This window comes from Anoplopoma fimbria, chromosome 10 (assembly GCF_027596085.1).
Source record: "Anoplopoma fimbria isolate UVic2021 breed Golden Eagle Sablefish chromosome 10, Afim_UVic_2022, whole genome shotgun sequence".
Lineage (NCBI taxonomy): Eukaryota > Metazoa > Chordata > Actinopteri > Perciformes > Anoplopomatidae > Anoplopoma > Anoplopoma fimbria.
Genome location: NC_072458.1, coordinates 6,061,834 through 6,080,723, shown reverse-complemented (window position 1 = coordinate 6,080,723; position 18,890 = coordinate 6,061,834). Strand labels below are relative to the sequence as shown.

At 39.3% G+C, this 18,890-nt stretch overlaps 3 protein-coding genes across 4 annotated transcripts; all 3 read right to left on the bottom strand.

Moving 5' to 3' along the window:
• Nucleotides 1-1,142: 1,142 nt before the first annotated feature.
• Nucleotides 1,143-8,654, bottom strand: mtdha (metadherin a). 2 transcript variants are annotated; one of them, XM_054605437.1, is made up of 12 exons: nucleotides 8,115-8,654; nucleotides 7,184-7,282; nucleotides 6,867-6,966; nucleotides 6,488-6,655; nucleotides 6,279-6,329; nucleotides 5,817-5,990; nucleotides 5,045-5,125; nucleotides 4,782-4,853; nucleotides 4,432-4,559; nucleotides 4,086-4,196; nucleotides 3,849-3,948; nucleotides 1,143-3,706 (listed from the first exon to the last, which is right to left on the bottom strand). In XM_054605437.1, exons 1-12 carry the CDS (start codon nucleotides 8,460-8,462, stop codon nucleotides 3,639-3,641), a joined length of 1,500 nt encoding a protein of 499 aa, XP_054461412.1. In that variant the 5' UTR covers nucleotides 8,463-8,654; the 3' UTR covers nucleotides 1,143-3,638. The 2 variants fall into 2 exon arrangements, with proteins under 2 accessions (XP_054461412.1, XP_054461413.1); XM_054605438.1 differs by having other exon boundaries at nucleotides 5,045-5,122.
• A 143-nt stretch (nucleotides 8,655-8,797) lies between these two features.
• On the bottom strand, nucleotides 8,798-13,567 carry rrm2b (ribonucleotide reductase M2 b). The gene is made up of 9 exons (XM_054605439.1): nucleotides 13,373-13,567; nucleotides 12,775-12,939; nucleotides 12,209-12,325; nucleotides 11,938-12,071; nucleotides 11,294-11,388; nucleotides 10,813-10,946; nucleotides 10,120-10,224; nucleotides 9,825-9,938; nucleotides 8,798-9,541 (listed from the first exon to the last, which is right to left on the bottom strand). The coding sequence occupies exons 1-9, from the start codon at nucleotides 13,418-13,420 to the stop codon at nucleotides 9,389-9,391; spliced, it is 1,065 nt and encodes a 354-aa protein (XP_054461414.1). The 5' UTR covers nucleotides 13,421-13,567; the 3' UTR covers nucleotides 8,798-9,388.
• Nucleotides 13,568-13,786: 219 nt separating this feature from the next.
• LOC129096796 (nuclear transport factor 2-like) lies at nucleotides 13,787-18,679 on the bottom strand. Its single transcript, XM_054605441.1, has 5 exons — nucleotides 18,584-18,679; nucleotides 15,689-15,809; nucleotides 15,246-15,317; nucleotides 14,927-15,025; nucleotides 13,787-14,068 (listed from the first exon to the last, which is right to left on the bottom strand). The coding sequence occupies exons 2-5, from the start codon at nucleotides 15,791-15,793 to the stop codon at nucleotides 13,952-13,954; spliced, it is 393 nt and encodes a 130-aa protein (XP_054461416.1). The 5' UTR covers nucleotides 15,794-15,809; nucleotides 18,584-18,679; the 3' UTR covers nucleotides 13,787-13,951.
• Nucleotides 18,680-18,890: the final 211 nt, after the last annotated feature.

Genomic DNA, 18,890 nt, shown 5'->3' with positions numbered 1-18,890 from the left:
ACATTTCCCAGTTTAACTTACTTCAAGAGAGAGCGTTTGAAATGTGAAACACATGTATTTATGTACGTGTAGAGAAAGCTCTGACATAATTATTGGAAATACAAAGCCTTATAATCCTTTTTTCCCCCAGACCTGCAGAGCAATAGAATACCAAAGCAAGTGTTTGGGTGAAATTATTTGTTAGTTTGGCAATATAATGTCATCACTTTCTACTGACTTGTTTCAGGATAGCACAAAGTGTGAAGCCTGTGGGTTTCAGACACGGGGACTTTGGATGGATCTCTTTTTTTAAAACAGCATTAGCGAGTCATTTTCATAGCAGGGCTTTGAGCAACCGCATCACCCATTAGAGAGTGACCTTCACTATTAACAAAGCGGCCTTTCGTACACACAAACGGGACAAATAAGTACAACAATCCTCTGGCATGGAAGTATAATAAAAAAAACAACAACATCATGATATCTCTCTGAAGTGAAGGTGAATAGACAGTCAGCCAAAGATTGAGAGAGATTAAAAACTGGTAAATCCTAAATGAACAGAGATAAGAGATGAAGGAGGTCAGGCTCTGCGAGTGTACCATGCGACTGCCTCACCACACCGACCGGGGCAGCGGTTTGGCCTCAGGAGGGTCACTGCAACCAGGGACTATCACAACACTGGCTGCTGACACAGATTTGCTCCATGGCATAGTGGATCCTTATTGTATTAATCACAGATTTGGGATTCATTTGAGAGAAAACATGAAAACAAGATGCCAGTTAACAGGGAGAAAGTATCATTTAAATCAGTATTGCTTGTTTGGAATTCCGCGGCAAAAATATGCCTCTAATGTATTCTTTAAGGTTATTTTGGAATGATAAAAAGATTAAAAGGTGGTAAAAAACAAAAATCTGTGCGTTTTGAGAATAGCAACAGATTTCATGTACTAATATTATCTCTAGTGTGAGGCACTCTGCTTGTCAGAGTCAACCTCATCTTTATAAAAAAGAAACATTTTACCTTTAAGCCCGCCTATAATAGACCTTGCTGTTATGTCACTTTTCAGCTTCAAGTCTCAAGAGAAAAACATGAATGGATAATGCAAACCATAGTTTTAGTAAGTTAGCCTTAGAGACAAAAATGCATTTCTATGACAATGTAATATCAAGCAATTCTCATTTATTTTTACCAAACAAACATAGAAATATCATTTGTATCCTCGATAAACAAAATCATTCACATAGCCATGTCCTAGAGACAAGCATATAAATACATTGATTGAATCCATTTTAATCATCAGTAGAAATTAAACAGAAAAGGGTGCCTGAAGCCACAGTGACGTTTCATTTTGTTCTGTCGGCTCTAACAACTATGCATCACCACCGGCTGATCAACACTTTGATGCATCAAGGCTCTGTTGACTTCCAACAAAGCAGACTGCTGTTAACGTCCGCTAACGTTACAGTATATACACTGAGTTCTCCAGGAACAAGTACTAACAGTTAAAGCAAGAGATCATTCGTTTCATTTCATGTACACAAGTACTATCATCAAAGTCATGCAAGATGAAATTAATTTCTGACATCAAAACTTGCAATTGGTTGGAAACTATAAAAAAAGGATACCAATGTACTTCTATACAACATCAGGTTAAGGCAACGGAATTAAATTCCTTTTATATTTATATGTAATTCTGTGTGTGTGTCTTGTTTCAAACCGACTTGTGGAATTAAAGCTGCTCCATATCATACAATTGGTTGAAGTTTTAAAAAAATCCCCCTTCATAAATCCTGGATATCCCCTTAAGCCCCTCAAAAATTATACATTTCACATTCTGCAAAAAGGTAGTAAAAAAACAAGTCTTCGACATTGAAAGGAACTCAAAACAGCCTTTTGCACAGTGCATCACAGAACTGGAAAAAGCCCTTACAATCTATACATATGGCATGGCTTTTTCTAGCACAAAACAGGAATTAAAAAACCCCCCCAAAAAAAACAGTGCAGAAGGGAGCATCAAGTCTCTAAAAAGAATCAACACGATATTGTCAGATAGAGACAGACACACTCACAATGATAAAAGTAGGGGGACAATACTTAATAGTGCTACTGCTTTATGGGATAACCCCCCTACTCCTTTACTTCACATTACAGCGCCTCCTGGTGGTTCATATCAGTTACTGTGCTCTACAGTCCTCGGTGTGAATCCAGAATAAGTTTACAATGTCCAAATTTCCAAAAAGTGTCTTCTTTGAAAAAAATATATGTTCAGATCCATGAATAAGTTACCTTTCAGCTGTCAGTGTATTCCGAAATTGTCAGAGATTCAACAAAATCTGGCTAAATACACTGCTGTATTGTCTTGCTATGACTCTCCCCACTGCTCTGAAGCTCAGGCAGTAGTGTATTTAACCATATTATGCAAAAAGTTTGAATATTTGGAACATACAAACACACAGATGGACAGTGAAGAGGTGGATTACGCTGCAGGGATGGCTATGGAGTGAAGTTTCTATGGCCCAATACTTGTTTTTTGAGAAAAGAATGAAAACAGCTGCCATTATTCGTAAAGGAGCTTTGATAAATGCACTGCCTACAGGCAGTGAGTGTTTGTACTGCAAGGATAGCTGTTTTGAGATATGACTTTAAAAGGACAGACATACCTATTTTAACACAACACTCATGTAATTTGCTTGTTGAAAGAAGTATAGTTAATTTATCCTGTCCTTACTGGCTCTGTATTGTGATATCTTCTTAAAATGACAATTTGAGGTACACAATGCATTTTTCTGAGCTAAAGTAATTCAGCAGTCTGAGGATAGCCACATCTATTTGTCCTAGCAGTCACATGTAGGTTTATTGTCAAGGTTTTGTCATGGCAGCAAACCTATTTGACTGCCAGGGCGTTTTCCTCACACCTCAGCCAGAGAAGTAGAAATAACATAAAGACAAAATCTTGTCTCCTAAAGGCCATTACATCGTAAAATTGATTTGGTGATCCTAACTAAAGCCTCATATCAGCTTCAGAAGAACTTAAGAATGCATTTTTTTTTGCACAAAACCAGGTCTGCAAAACTCTCAATGTACATATGGGCCTGTGAGTTCTGATGGACTTGAAAAAGAAAAGATAATCTGAAGGTATACTGATCTGAGACCAGCCCCCACACATTTCATTTATTAAAAGAGGGGCAGAAGCACAGCAAACAAAAAGAAAGTGCAATGTTCTGGGGAACAAATATGTTTGCTTGTCTGCTTTCAATTTTGATTTTATATTACAAAAAATTAAACCTGTTTTGTATTTTTGGGCTAACAATTATAAACATACACTTGTGGACGGGAAAAGAAAACACTTTTGAAGGCAAAAAAAAAAAAAAAAAATGACATGAACATGTACCTCCACTGCCGTTCCAACCTTGCTTAGGGACTCCACTCTGGTTGCAGTGTGGAGCAAATAGTGCAAATTAGTTAAGATTTGAGTCCATAGGACCACAATTTAATCACTATATTATCGCCAAGCAGGTGATATCCACTGCTTTTATTCTTTTTTTTCGGTAACTGATGAACTGTTAATGTATCTCAGAAATAAACTCTGTACCTGGTAATTATTGCATGTGACAAGTTTTACAATCATCTGCATATGCTTGGATGAACCTGTGTGACTTTATGTTTCCCTTCGGACCTTTTTCTTCTGGGAGGGCTTCGGAGGCTCCACGGTCTGCTCAGACTTCTCTGCAAGTAGAATCAAAAGGAAAAATAAGAGAGTTGTATTACAACCATATCATCGTTTCTATACAGTTTGAACATGCATTTTCTCTCTGGGATTTCCCCCCTCACTGTGAATGAATATAAACTCAGAGTCTGAGCTACCTACTCTGAGAGGAGGATGTGCTGGGAGGCTGCTTTCTGGTGGCCTGGACAGGAGGCTCTTGTGGTTTGGGTTTTGCATTAACCAGGGGCCCTGTGCTCACCATCTACGATCAAAGAAATGCAATGACATTACAAAACAGAAATAATGCCTACATTTATTGTGAATATGTTCAATTGAATTGAATAAATAAAACAGTTTTATACTTTAGTGCAAGACAGTGTGAGGTTTGTTTTTTCTTGCCTGAGCTTCAGATGCAGCGTCCTCTTCTGTTTTCTTCTTCTTTTTCCTCTTCTTCTTGGATTTGTCTGCTCCACCGGAAGGCTCGTCATTGTCCTTCTCATCCTCTGATACCTGCCACAACAGAAAAAAGAGATAAACAAGTTCTGGTTACAGTGATGTCCAGACACAACAAGAATATATCATTCACCAAAGAGGATCAAAGGCATTCTGTTGCTCATTGTGTTGCTTAAAATCCAGAATATAAACAGCGTAATTTAATGTTACTATGACTTTTAGACCTTGCGCAGGGATAATTTAGAAAAGTCTAAAAGATGTGATTTGCCACGTGGGTGAGTGTCAGTGATACCTTGTTGAGGACAGGCTGTTCCTTCATTGGAGGCGCTGGTGTCACCAACACAGGGGGCTCTTCGTAGTTTCCCCAGTGCTCTTCTGGGGCATTCCAGTCAGAGCTGGGGTCCACTGCTGCCATCCCATCTGAAATCATTCACATCATCAGGATGGCAGTTACATAAAACATTACAAATCAAAAAGTTTATGCGTGCCTTGGAATGGATCTTTTGGCGCATACATTTCATTTCAAAACTACACTTACACTTAATCTCACAAAATCATTGGAAAATGTTTACTTTTGTCTTTTTATGATCTGCTGTTATGTAGAATGCTGCGTTGCGTCGAATGGGTTGCTGAGATACTCACTGAATCCAGACCACTCATCATCAACATCAGGGCGCCTCGGCCACTGCAGCTCCACTGAATTTGATATTGGGTCTAAGAGGCCAGTCGGACAGTGAATGGGAGAGGGAGAGAGGTAAAAAAGAAAAAGTTCATTAGTCATTCTTTAGAAAGAAACCTACTAGAAGTTTATATAAAAGCTGCATCACACATACTTCAAATTACACATCCTGGAAGTAGAGTCTGGTGTGTGACAGGGTGATAAAGCTGACCATCAAAATACCAACCTGTGGTGTTCAGTCCTAGCATGGAGAAGGTCACGGGGTTGAGGTCAGTCTTAATCCTTCCATCAATGCCACTCCATGCTGCTGGTGAGAACGCACAGAGACACATAATGATTATATATGGTTGGAATGCTGTTCTCGCAGACAAACAGTGGAGCTCAGCTTTTTAAAGAATAATATATATTTTCATACTGATGTCTACACTCAAAAAGTCGATGGAGAGAACCCCTCCGTGCCGTAAGTTAGTTAATTAATTAAGGTATAAAAACGCCTTCCACAGTCAAAAATATACAATCACTGTAAAACAAGGCCTTGATTAGGGGTTTTATCACAGATTATAATTTTTCCTTTATTTCCATTTTCAATGGTTTCATACGACAGCTGCATTGCTTTGATATGTTTGCAGTAAATCAATTGACACTTTCCCAGAAAGTAACACCTGAGGTTATGTCACTTTATAAAATTAAGTATATTGTATTGTGGGTGTCTTTGCTAAGCTAGTAGTTGATTTCAATTTTGAGTTTCAATGATTTTACCTTCTGCTAACATAGCCCCTTTACAAATGTTTGTATTTTCAATTGATCTTACAATACCACTTCTGCCCAGCAGTTGGCTCAGTTGATAGAGTTTTTAAAATAACTATGATTTCAGCGAAACTCAAATCTCTGATCATCCTGCTGCTCATTTTAATTGTTCTGGAACTCTGCCGTGTTATACTGCTCTCTTAATACCTGTATTTGCTGTATAAAAAGGTCTGTCCTGGTCGAGGTATTACCTTGTGTCTCTTGTCCCCAGGACTGAGTCTTCGGTGGGGCCCTGTAATGTGTAGCAGTGGGGATGGAACTCCACTTGGTTCCCTCCATAACAGCCATCGGACGTGGGATCTTCAAAGACGTATCAGTCCAACCTCCACCATTGACTGAAGGCTCCTCTCTCCAGCTGGAGGACACTGAGGAGATAAACATTGGGGGAAGATAGGGAGTCAGACTGGAAGCTTTTTTTAGTCTAACAGCTTCTGTATTTTAGAGCTAAGACCAAATATAGTTGATTTTAACACCATTGTTCACAGGTTTGTCCAGTTACCAAACCAAGGAAGATAGCTTCATGTATATCTTACATATCATCATAATATTAGACAAAGTTTCACTGCGGATAGTAAAGAAAACGAAATAAAGATAAAAGGGAAATGGTTTTCCCATCTCAGTCACACGAAACAATGGTTTGGCTTTGTCTTTACCTTCCCCGGTAGCTGTTTCCCTCTTTCCAGCGGTTCTTGACTGCAAGGAATCTGAAACAAGTGTGGGGAAATAATATGCTTGAGTAGCTTGCAATATTACAAGATAATATTTTTTCAAGCAACTGACCACATCAAGCTGCTCCATACTGTAGAAGCTTAGCCCTAGCAGCACTGTATGCTAAATAAATGTTCATCACACTGATGAATACCATGGTTTCCTCTGTTCTTCTTGGTGTTGGCAGGTGCTGTGGCCACAGGTGCCTCGACATTGCTCTTGGGCGCCTCCACCCCTCTTGGGCTACCAGAGTCCTCAGAGCCCCTGTCCTTCCTGCGCTGCTGCCTCTTCTCTCGGTTACTGACTTTGGTCTCCCATGCACCTGGTGGACAGTAGAAACAACATTAGATCGTTAGGTTAGTTGCCAGGTGCAGAACAATGATAAAGAAGTATTTTAGATCATTGACTGTGGATGAAATTTGGTTGATGATTTAACCAAGAGGCTATGACACGAAAACTGAATATTAAGTGGTAAGACAGTTAGTTTAAAAATTAGATGTTATGAAATCTCCCTTTTAACAGTTGAATCTTACCATCATCAGGTTCCTTCCCATCATTCGTAGACACATGCTGGACTGGTTTCACATTCGTCTTGGTTTTCTTCTTGTTCTTTTTCCCCTGTACCTCATTCACCTGTGGATAGAGAGAAACCACAGTTATATTGAAATCAGGTATGGGGTTAGAAAAAAAGTAATGCTAATAGAATCATGTATTTGTTACTTTTTGGTTACTTTGTTGTCCTTTTGAAGCTCTGCCACACTGGCAAATTAATATTTCACCAACATCGAAGCCATCTCATAAAACAGTTTTGTCCACACTTAAATTTTTGACATCAGCTGCTCAAACATACCTTCTCAGTCTTGATCTGTGGGGCACGTTTGGAAACAACCTCAGTCACTTGAACTGCGTCTTGAGCTGGAGCCACTGGTTGTCCATTGGATTGAGTGTTCTGCGAAGAAAAGACAGTTTATCTGAGTGAACAACACGTTGATGATCCATTACATTTACTTTCACACAGCTTTAATTTGCAGAATAAAGCTGAGTGTACTTTTGCTCTGGTTTATGCTTTTAGATGCTTGTTTAAGAAAGGAGATGCACTTATGACTTTTGGTGACTAGTAGTTCTCTTGAATACCTATGTTGAATACACTTATTGTAAGTCGCTTTGGATAAAAGCGTCTGCTAAATGACTGTAATGTAATGTAATGTAATGTAATAATCTTACTCATCTTTTATTTCAAGATGAATCTTTCTTAATTTGTAGTTTTTAAAGGGATCATCTACTTATATGACTAAAACTACACAGGATCCATTTGATGGTTGTTAACTTTTAACCTGGGTAACTGGTCACACCTGACTGCAAAGACAGCTGGCTGTGGACTGAATAGCTGCGACAGTGACGTCACTGACTGGATTACAGCTGGATTTGCACTAAACCTGGTTGGCAGATGTGTGATAACCATGCCATTTCCACGCATAGGTTACAGATAGTTCAGACATGTGGAGACAGGCGGTATGCTTCAGGTGCGGGCCTACGATCACGCGTTAACCCTAATGGCTCGTCAGCGCTAGCGTTAGCCAGTTAGCATCCAAGTCTCCGCCGTGATTGGTTGTATATATTTAGTCAAAGTTAACTAATTTTTTTTTTTAATCGTTTTGTAAGTATGTCACGTGATTGTGATTGTCCTTAGACAGCAGCAGCTTTGTTAAACAGAGTGGTCTGTAACGTAGCGACCAACGCCTCGTTGTTTTGATTGGCCGTGATTCTGGAACGTCTGGTACCTTCTCAGCCGTTTTCTTCTTGTTCTTCTTCTTCGGCTCTTCTGGTTTGGCCGTTAGAGCAGAGCTGGCCTTCCCGGGCTCGCCGTTGCCCTGGGTGACCGGGGATCCCCGCTTTTTCCCGACAAGCCGCCCGCCACAGACTGCGGCCCAGGACAGGCAGAGGAGCAGAAGCAGACCCGCCGCGGCCGTAGACAGGATGACCCACGTCGGGTACACGTCGGGCTTCAGACCCAAGTCCAACCCGAGCTGATCCCGAACATACTCTTGTCCCAGAGACAGGAGCTCCTTCAAACGGCCGGAAAGCAGTTCGGCTTTTTCTAGCGCAAAACCTTGCAAGTCCCGAGCCATCTTTGAAAACGCTAGCTAGCTAGCTGTTAGCTCTCATGGGCAGCAGCGTCCGTGTGCTAACGGAGGAGTGGCTAGTCGGGTCCGACTGTCGGGAGAATCACAACAAAACTAGAAAAACTAAATCTGATTTATTCCACCCGTTTGAAAGTAAACACCACCAGCTAGAGACGAGTTGAGCCGGACCCGGACACGTCGTCACACACGTGTTACTGACGGAAGTCTCCACGTTTATGAGGAGAAGCTGCTGAATGAACGTGGCTGTCTGCAGGAGCCGATAAATCATCACAAATGCTATTAAATCACGATAAAGACATTTTTATTGTAAATAAAACATGACAAAATGCTAAAAACTACAATTGGGATCCAGCTGCCAGAACTGCAGTCAGAAATATATTGTATCCTAGATGTTAAAGTGGCCTTAAATCCTTAAGACTTCAGTACCAGTTGATGTAAAAGTTGTATTTGAGAAAACCATGGAGAGTATGGAGTCGTAAATTGTGTGCATACTTCCATTTTGTGTGTGTGTACACAATACAATGAAGCTCTAGGACACTCATTTAAATAAAAGTATTCGAGATTGCCACTTTAACCATCTTCAAATTTCCAGTAAAGTACAGAAGAATCAAGATATTTATGTTGAACAAAAACCTATGCGTCTCCCTTGTAAATGTAAAAAAACCCAGCCATGAAGAGGGCTTGAAGGATCCATTTGTTCGCTCCGTGTCACTTTGCAAACTACATTGGCTGCTAGTAACTCCAGGCGTAATTCTCAATCCCTTTTAAAAGCTTTAACCTGTCGACCATTCATTTGTCCATTGTAATATTGTGATAGTATTGAAAAGAGACTTGGCTGTTTTTTCGTCAATACCTGCTTAAAGTAAAAATATATATATATAAATATTGCGTAACAGAATTCCATATCCATTTCAGAAGTCTGCATCCAGAGTGAATTCACAGTCCGTCATGCTTGACATCACCCCAAATCTCTGATACTCTCCCACTCTTTTCTCAAAGAAGTTGGTTTTCCCCTCTAGTGAAATGGACTCCATGAAGTCAAATGGATTTTCAGCGTGGTATACCTTTTGAATAAAGAAGAGAAATAAAGGTTACTTAAATTTCACACTATTACAAACGGCAAACAAAAAATATAATTAATTACACGTCTTGCATTTCTTTCACCAAGAATAAAGTAAAGCATTTGTCATTGTGGTCATTTTTTCAAAGCTGTATCTTTTATAGTGGGACTTCAATTCTTCTCAACCCAGGGGTCGTGTGCTTTAACATAACAGCTACCGCAGTATAAAGGGGTTTCGATGAGTAATGACCATTGGGCTTTCATTATTTCTATTATAAGATAATAACCTTTGCCAGTCCGAGGTCAGCGAGAAGCCGGTCGGCCACAAACTCGATGTACTGCTTCATCAGACAACAGTTGATTCCGATGAGATCCACTGGCAAGGCCTCTGTCAGAAACTCCTGCAACAACGAACATGACATGTTTATGTATTAACAGAACTGGTGTACGTTATCAAGATTTTGGTGTATGGCAATGTGAGTGGATTTAAACAAGGTGAACTAAAAATAACACAGCAGAGATATTCCGATTCAAAATGTATAATGTGTAGAGTTAATCCTATTTCCTCAAACATTAGCTGACCTGCTCAATGCTAACAGCTTTGGTGATGATGTCCTTCACCCGATCCTCTGATGGTTTCTTCACCAGGTAGCTGTACAGCAGGCAGGCAAAGTTACAGTGCAGGCCCTAGAAAACACATCAACATACATGTCATATTTGATAAAAACAGAGAGGATCGATCAGTGCCTGTACTGTGATGATATGCAAAATGTGACCATGTTTACTACCCAAACTGACCATAAAGCACCATAGCTACTCTGACCATTTATAAACAGCAAAGTTTAAATGGAAGGTTAACAAGTCTGGTGTCACATCCAATGAGTGGAAAATGAAGACTTAAACATAAAACAATAACCTCAGACTTAGTTTAATGGCCTGAAATGACTAATAAACCCTGTGCGATGTATGTATAATACATCATAGCCTAACCTCTAACAAACAAAATTGTCCCAACATAAGAGCTACCTCAGTGTTATGCAAGAGCAATGACCTTCAAGATTGATATGGTGTATTAATGTGCTGCAGGATGTCATGGATAACTTGAATTTCACCCATGAACTTGCTCTGATTTCTTATATGTAGCCTGAGATCTAATCTCAAAAGTCTTCTTCCCCGTTTTGCACGCCACTGTAATGTATTAAAGCTGCAGTCAACGTTGGTGGTCCTTTTGACAGATTAAACTACGTGTTTTTTTTGTTTGTGAATTCATCTCACCTCATCCCTGCTAATCAGCTCGTTGGAGTAGGTAAGGCCAGGCATTAATCCTCTCTTCTTGAGCCAATAGATAGCAGCGAATGAGCCAGAGAAGAAGATGCCCTCCACTGCCGCAAAAGCCACAATTCGCTCCCCTGAGGGTTAAAAGTGTCGAAACTATTATTAAGAACATAATGGAAGGCTCCTCTGAGCGAGAGTTTCTCATTATTATGTGATTTAAAATAGTTTTGAATGTTGTATGTCTGTATCTATACACATTTTCTTTTGTTTACTATCACTTCCAGTAATTGGTACGGTTGACCGTCAGGTCCTCCTTTAGTTATTCCAGTACAGTTACTGCTTGTAATTCCTTTTGTTTTAAGAAATGGCATAAAAAGCATCTTGACTTGGTATGGATTGTTTGAACGCTCCACACAATTAGGTGCCTACTTCGCCTCCTAAAGGGTTTTTCATTTATAGTAGTTGCTACAATCTTCCTCACCAAATGTGGATTTGTTGTCATTTATCCACTGGAGGGCCCAGTCTGCTTTCCGTTTCACACAAGGCATCGTCTGAATGGCATTAAATAAGTAGTCCCTGAAACACACAATTAATACAAAATGACCTTCTTTAGCTCTAGATATATGGCAGCAACATAACAAATACAGTTGCCAAACTAGGAAATGTACTGACTCTCTTACTACACTTATTGTACGTAGCTTTGGATAAACGCGTCTGCTAAATGACTGTAATGTAATGTAATGTCTTGCCTCTTCGTTTTATAACAACCCAACAGTAAATCAAATTTGAACATGTAAAATAAAATCCATATTATTAAAACAATAAAACATGGAGTCTAAATACTTTTTGTGAATAGCCTGTTGATTCAGAGGCCATACAAATAGTTTCCTTCCTAGTCTGTAGGTACATCAAAGATGCTGCAGCTGGGAATGCATCAGAAAAAGTACACTTAGCCTGTGATGAGGTTGTTTTAAACCTTCATCAAATAAGTTGTATAGGGAGAACTTATCGGAGTATGGTTATGCACTTGCTCCAAAGGCACTGAGGGACGTAATCTTTACAATCTAACCCTTGCCACTGAGCATCAGAATTGAAGACTTGACCAAAGAGGGAAGAAAAACTAACCTCTCTTTCAGTTCCCTGATATAAGTGTTGATGAGCAGGCTGTACATCTCTGAATGAATAGTCTCTATGAGGATCTGGAAGCTGTAGAACGAGCGAGCTTCAGGCACCTGCACCTCCTGGCAGAACCTCTGCACCTGTCAGATGAGACAGAAACAGTAAAAGTACAAAAAAACCGTTAAGTGCTTGTGGTAGGTTGATTATGAAATATTCCACCTCTTTCACTGGCATACAATCTACAAAACATCTGTTACATCTGAGTGAAATCCCTCACCAGGTTCTCATTGACGATACCATCACTTGCAGCAAAGAAGGCTAGGATGTGGGAGATGAAGTGTTTCTCCTCAGGTTTCAAACGTTCCCAGTGTGGCAAGTCTTTGGATAGATCAACCTTAAAGACAACATCAACGTCAACAGTGCACCTGTCTGTCTCATAGATTGTTCATGTTGTTTCAGTGATAACAGGCTGAGGTGGATGACAGTTTCTTAGTTTTTTGTGTAGGGCAGCAGCTTAATATATATATATATAAATATATATATATATATATATATATATAATATATATATATATATATATATATATAATATATATGCCCTACAAAAAAACTAAAAACAACACTTTTGTGGGAATCATCTTGAGAAGAAAAAAGTAGTACTATCTTAAATTTTGAGATTTTTTATTTGTCGTTACTTCATTAGTATCTATTTGACTTCAAATAGTATGAAATTGTTAAGTTTGTGTTTTCTTTTCATCAAAATACATTTGGGTAATAAAACTTTCCATTTAATCAACTGGGTAAACCCTAAAAATTACAATATTTACTAAAAACCGGTACCCACCTCCTCCACCGTCCAGAAAGAGGCTTGTGCCTGCTTGTACATCTTCCAGATGTCGGGGTACTGGATGGGGAAGACCACAAACCGTCTGGGGTTCTCCCGGAGCAGAGGCTCCTCCTCCTTCTCTGAACCATTCCGGCAGTCTGGGTCCTTACCTTTGAAGCCATTCTACACAGAGAAAGTCAACATATTTTAACCTGACATTATGGTGCGTTTCCCCTTATATTAGAATGACCCACTGCGCATGCGCACTAACTGTAACAACACCCACAACAAAGGCCACGCCGAATACAAGTTCTTCTTTAATTAATAATAGAAGTAATTATAAATGATAGAAATTATTTCGTCACTTTCTTTCAACTGCTTGACACAATTTAACTCTATTTTCCCAGCTACAACCCCCAACGTCGTCACAGACAGTTAAGCCAGTGTAGCCTAACCTTGTATGTTACATGAGGAGACCAGGCCAATTATGAAACAGTTCAGGTGTTTGTCATTAACCTGTAATCATGTATAACTCATGTTACTTTAAATTAGTTAGGACTTTAGATACCCTAGATACAATTCACAATGTCAGCGGTGGTGGAGTGAAAATGCTCACCGTCTCTTGTAGGCCATCAGGTCGCAGATCTATATTCATCACATCCATTTCCTTAGGAGAAATCCTTTTCACCCGCGGGTGTCATTCGGAGAATTGAATCCGCTTCTTCCAGACTGTAGTCCGCCTCATGTCACTGTGCGTGAGTGTGATCGCAGCTGTAGCTTCGTTGGTTAAACCCTTTAAACCAGCGGTCACACAGAGGGGCTGCAGCGCCTCTAGTGCTCACAAACAAGGCCTGCTACGTTACAAAACCTCATCATCTCCATAGTCAAATGACAGAAGTCCCCCAAATGACTATTATAGCCTCTGCTGGAACCCACTCACTTAACTTTCAATTTCACTCATCATACTGCAGTCTTTGTCATGTGCAATGTGAGTAAAACAAGAAATTACAGTCAGAAGTTTAGACTGAAATTATTTTATTGGACAGGAATGCAATTTGATATGTTTAATACAATTATCACGCTTATAGATGTTTTGTAAACATGGAGGAACTACTGCATATAATTCCTTTTATTTTCAATGACAGTTGAATTATATGCCCGATCTCAATGTGTATTAACCAATAAAATCAGATCGCTACGCTGCTAAATTGTGTATCCCCAACCGGAATATATCATTTGTGCAGACCCATGTGTTTTGCTGGTACTTCAGCATAAACACTTGATGAAAGGCCATTGGTGGATCTTCATCTACCTGTTGCAGAAAAAGTATCTGTTAGCACAATTGCGATGTAAGCTAACGCAGAAATGTATTATACATACATCACACAGGGTTTATTAAAAAACTTTTTTGTTACCAAACAAAGAATATTCAAAGATAGTTTGATTATTAAGGGAGACAGTTGTTTGACCTATACAAAAAAAAACGTTGCTCTATTTTCGAATCAAGACAACAAAAATGTTTTTAAAACAATTAGATGGAGCAGGTGCATATAATAAATAGTCGGGCATAAGGGAAACAAAATGGAAAGAATAAAAAAGACCCCATCAGGTTAGTCAAGATTCAAAACAGAAAATGCATTGCAGGTTCTGTGGATATGGAGCCTGTAACACTAAGCAAGATTAGCAGGTAAACACTATTTTGGGCTGAACTTCTGGTATCACCAAGCTGGCTCACTTTTAACTGGGGTAGATCACCATGGTGACCTATGCTGCACAGTTAACTTGCTCCAGAGCAGGTTAATCAAAACCTCATCATTCACCTTCCAACAAACAGAGGGATAGTTTACCTCAAAAAGTACATTATGAGGATTATATTCACATTTTAATTGCACAAAGTTTCTTTCATCTCGATAGTGTTGATGCTTTAAACTCTTACTCCATCAATGCAGCTCAGAATAACACAGGGTGACTTTGTTATAATAGGGAAAAAAACTATTCTTTCACATAAACAGCTTGTAGCTCAATTGGAAAACCCAAAGTTAACAGAGCCAGTTGATAACCAGTGAACCAGTTATCCAGTACGGTCAATGTTAGGCTCAGTGAAACCAGGTAACGCAAAGAGAGCCAGACTGAGTTTCAACCCGCTTTGTGCTAAAATGTTCCAGCTTACCTTCAACTGTCCAAACACCATGATGAAGATAGAACTATCTACTGTGGGTTGGAAGTCTTGTTCTGTGATAATGTGCTTAATAGTTTTAAATGGCAAACTCTGTGGATTGGAAACAATAGCATTAATTAATATAATTTACCATAAAACAAGTATGCGACACACACACACACACACACACACACACACACACAAGCTTGAACAGGAAGCTGCCAGTGAATGGCTCTGCTCCTTTTTTCTGTTACTACCAATCTGTAGTACTTTTTCAAAAATAATGTTGTGAATTGTGATAAATACAAACTGAGTAAGGAGAAAAACTTACTGCTAATTTTCCAGAGATGGCTGCTTTCCCTGGGAAAACTGAACCTTCCCACGTCAAACAGGCATCAGCACTCTAAGAAAAAAAGCATGTTAACATAAGTACATGGTTCCCTCTAATCCAAAAAACGATGAAGGCACGTGACCAAAATCAATACAACAATGTAGATATATTAAAAAGGTCCATACACTGTGGCTCCCTGACGTGCAATTTATTAGCATGTCCACAAGTGAGGTTTCAAGCTAATGCAGTGTGCTGGTCTTTATTTACATCAAATACATGAACACAAATATTTATATTTATTTTTCTACCATGAATGTTGTTTTTACATCAGTAACTTCAACTGTGGTTGTCAACTGTGATGAGATATGATTCGTTAGTGTTTACACTTCATGCTGAAGTTTATCAAAACGGGCAATCATTAAATGGACAATGAATAAACTTACATATAGGTCACCCAGAGTTGTCCTGTTGGTATTGTCAAACTGGTTATAATATTCTTGGACAAAGCCCTCTCCAATCTTTTGCCATATTTCTTTCTCGCAGGCCATCTGTGAAGCTTTGGATCTGTAAAAGAGAAGAGTCTCGTCAAAGTTGCAGTAGGCTGCAGACTATTCACTCAAGTTGACACACAACATCAGGGAAGGAAGCGTAGGGATTGGATTCATCTGTTGGGAGCAGAATTTGAGACGATTCCTGCCCACCGTCGAAAAAATGCAGAGAAAAGAGCAGAGATTCAAGATGAAATAACCCAGGTAGGACCTAAAGTTATCCCACCACCCAATCTGCTCCTGGCTAATGTCCTGTAGCAGGATCATTTAGGTTAACCCAGCAACAGGAGGTGGTGACTGTTGTGTCTGACCCAGACCCTGTACTACAATGAAGGATTTGGTGTAAGGGGGGTAACTTCAAGGTTTAACCCTGCATTTTCAGTCCTACGACGGCGGGTTCACTTCTTACCGGGGTAGATCACCATGGTTACTTATGCTGCACACCTAACCTGCGCCGTAGCAGATTTTTTTTTTAAATCAACTCGTTTAAAAGCACCGCCTATCGAACAATCAAAGCTCAGTATGTGGATCGTTAGATAGTGTTACACAAATACGAAGAAGTTAAAATCATAATTCAGATTAAAAGCAAGACAGTTTAAACAGCTAAAAGCAAAAAAGACAGCTGGTAATAAAACAGTGTGCAAATTATTTGCCTTATAATGTCACTGCCCAATCATGAGCTCTGGCTATGATTACATGGGTGTTATCCGTTTTATTAATGTGTTGCTTAGATGTATACTTATGGCATGTATGGGATTTTTTTTTTGCCTTATTCTTTCAGCTGGAACCCCCAGGGGCGTGAAACAGACATTGGAAGTTCGAAACTACATTCATAATGTTATCATTCAATTTGGGCTAGACTAATAGTATTATAATATTTGTAGGCATGTAATTATAGTCTGTTCTAGATGGGGCAGTAAGATTATAAGCCTGTTAATTAACACATTCACAGTGTGTGATTTTTTTTGCCAACTGTCCCTTAGTTGGTAAAATATGTCACTCTGCTGACAGTAGACGTGTCCATTTTGACATATGTTCACCTGCTACAAACACAACCCTTTTATGTGGCCGTGCTTATATCCAGATTGAAAACACCTTGGTTGATTTACCAAGTTGATAACTACCTTTGTGGGATCACTTAGCATTATCACAGTAAACGGGGTTAGTTAAGCGATATAACGGAATTATATCCTGGGTATGTTGAACACCCTTTGTATAATAGGGCCAGGGCTCCATCGTGGCTAGTTGTTGCTGCTGTTTGCATTCCTCCTGAGTAAAAAAAAATGTACAAGAATGCACTTCTGTCTTGTTTTGTTTGTATTGCTTTCAATGTGTAGCAAATGGTCTACAACTGTATTTTGTGTGCAACCCCGTGTTGCATAACGAAAAGTTATCCTTGAATCGTGGTAACACAATCATAGCTTTGCTGATGATAGAGAAAAAGCTCACACTAAAGTCTTGACTGAATTTGATAGGATCCATTCATTAAAAAATATATATAATAATTGAAAGCTTCATAAAAATCTATTCTGCTGCAGGTTATTGAGAATCCACCAAACCTCAGAGTCTCTTGTGACCCTACATTTAGACCAATTCTGTCTGATTTACTTTCAAATGTTGAATACAGACATCAGAAAATTAGGAACTAAGATGCTTTGTTCCATGATGGAGAACACTTTGTGAGATTTGGAGAGAGGTGATGGGTGAAGGTGGTACCCGGACCTGAGAATTATTCAGACCATCCACAACTTCAACAAAAAGTCGTTTGCCCTGTACAGCACCAGTCAAAATTTGGACACACCTTCTCATTCAACTATTTTGAAGAATCTAAAATATAAAACATATTCTGGTTTGTTGAGCATTTGTTTGTTTACCACATAATTCCATATGTGTTCCTTCATAGTTTGGATGTCTTCAATATTAATCTACAATGTAGAAAAAAAATAAAAATAAAGAAAAACCATTAAATGAGAAGGTGTGTCCAAACTTTTGACTGGTACTGTATATTGGTTTAAAAACAAATCCAGAAACATATTTATGGATTCGTTTTTAAGAATCTCTTACTAACTGTATAAGTTACAGTACCAGTCAAAGGTTTGGACACACCTTCTCATTCAATGGTTTTTCTTTCTTTCTTTCTTTTTTCTACATTGTAGATTGATATTGAAGACATCCAAACTATGAAGGAACACATATGGAATCATGTGGTAAACAAACAAATGCTCAACAAACCAGAATACGTTTTATATTTTAGATTCTTTCAAAGTAGTTGAATTGAGAAGGTGTGTCCAAACTTTTGACTGGTACTGTAAGTTAAAGATTTATTTATTTAATTTATATGAACCGTCTTTCCTGCGATTTAATATCTGGAAAAGCGTTTGACCTTCATTAAGTTGTGCTTCTCCATCGGCTGCAACGATAAATCAGATTACACCAATGAATTGGTCAGAACATCTCGTGGTGTAAATTAAAATAATAAAAAATAAAATAAAACCCGATTCAGGTGCATCAAAAAGTAACTTAGTACCGAGATAGCCCGTGGCTTTAGGGTGTTGGCTACTACAGCCACTGAACTGAAAACGAGCCCCAAACCGTGTCCGCTGTTCAACATGGCGAGCAGCCTGCAGCGTCGCGTTACAGGTGGTTTACTGCTAACCACAGCACACATATCTACTATTCCGTCTATTCCACCTTCATTACACTCGTCTAAACAAAACCATGTAGTTACAACGTGTTGTCGGGAATGTCTACTTAAACTGTATTTTACCGGGTCTGTAAGTTTATGCTTACTTTTTAAATCCACTGCTGATCCAGCATGAACAGAAATCCAATCGAGGCTGCCGGGGTTCCCGCTTCCTCGGAGCTATGACGAACCTGTGACGTCGCTTACAGCTGACCAATGAAGGCCAAGACTCGGTTAAATGTTTGCCCCGAGTTTGTCTGTAAGGAGCTCTTCCTCCCCGATTTGTCCCACCTCCTGCAATCGCAACACAGTGAGCCTGGTGTGGATGGTTGGATGTTAGGGCCGTCAATCACAGAAATAGAGGCGGGATCTGTATGTAGACGAAAGGCAAACCTGCCTGACAAACTGAACTCA

What these genes read in the sequence shown, in the direction of transcription:
- mtdha (XM_054605437.1), bottom strand. Translation starts at nt 8,462, where the DNA reads ATGGCTCGGGACTTGCAAGGTTTTGCGCTAGAAAAAGCCGAACTGCTT. An exon ending in CTGGGGACAAGAGACACAAG is followed by an intron (nt 5,126 to 5,816) that starts GTAATACCTCGA and finishes CGTTCTCACCAG; the next exon opens with CAGCATGGAGTGGCATTGAT. An exon ending in ACGCTGCATCTGAAGCTCAG is followed by an intron (nt 3,949 to 4,085) that starts GCAAGAAAAAAC and finishes CTTTGATCGTAG; the next exon opens with ATGGTGAGCACAGGGCCCCT.
- rrm2b (XM_054605439.1), bottom strand. Translation starts at nt 13,420, where the DNA reads ATGGATGTGATGAATATAGATCTGCGACCTGATGGCCTACAAGAGACG. An exon ending in CTTTCTGGACGGTGGAGGAG is followed by an intron (nt 12,326 to 12,774) that starts GTGGGTACCGGT and finishes GTTGTCTTTAAG; the next exon opens with GTTGATCTATCCAAAGACTT. An exon ending in ATCAGGGAACTGAAAGAGAG is followed by an intron (nt 11,389 to 11,937) that starts GTTAGTTTTTCT and finishes TGTGTGTTTCAG; the next exon opens with GGACTACTTATTTAATGCCA.
- LOC129096796 (XM_054605441.1), bottom strand. Translation starts at nt 15,793, where the DNA reads ATGGCCTGCGAGAAAGAAATATGGCAAAAGATTGGAGAGGGCTTTGTC. An exon ending in CAACTCTGGGTGACCTATAT is followed by an intron (nt 15,318 to 15,688) that starts GTAAGTTTATTC and finishes TTTTTTTCTTAG; the next exon opens with AGTGCTGATGCCTGTTTGAC. An exon ending in CCATCTCTGGAAAATTAGCA is followed by an intron (nt 15,026 to 15,245) that starts GTAAGTTTTTCT and finishes TCCAATCCACAG; the next exon opens with AGTTTGCCATTTAAAACTAT.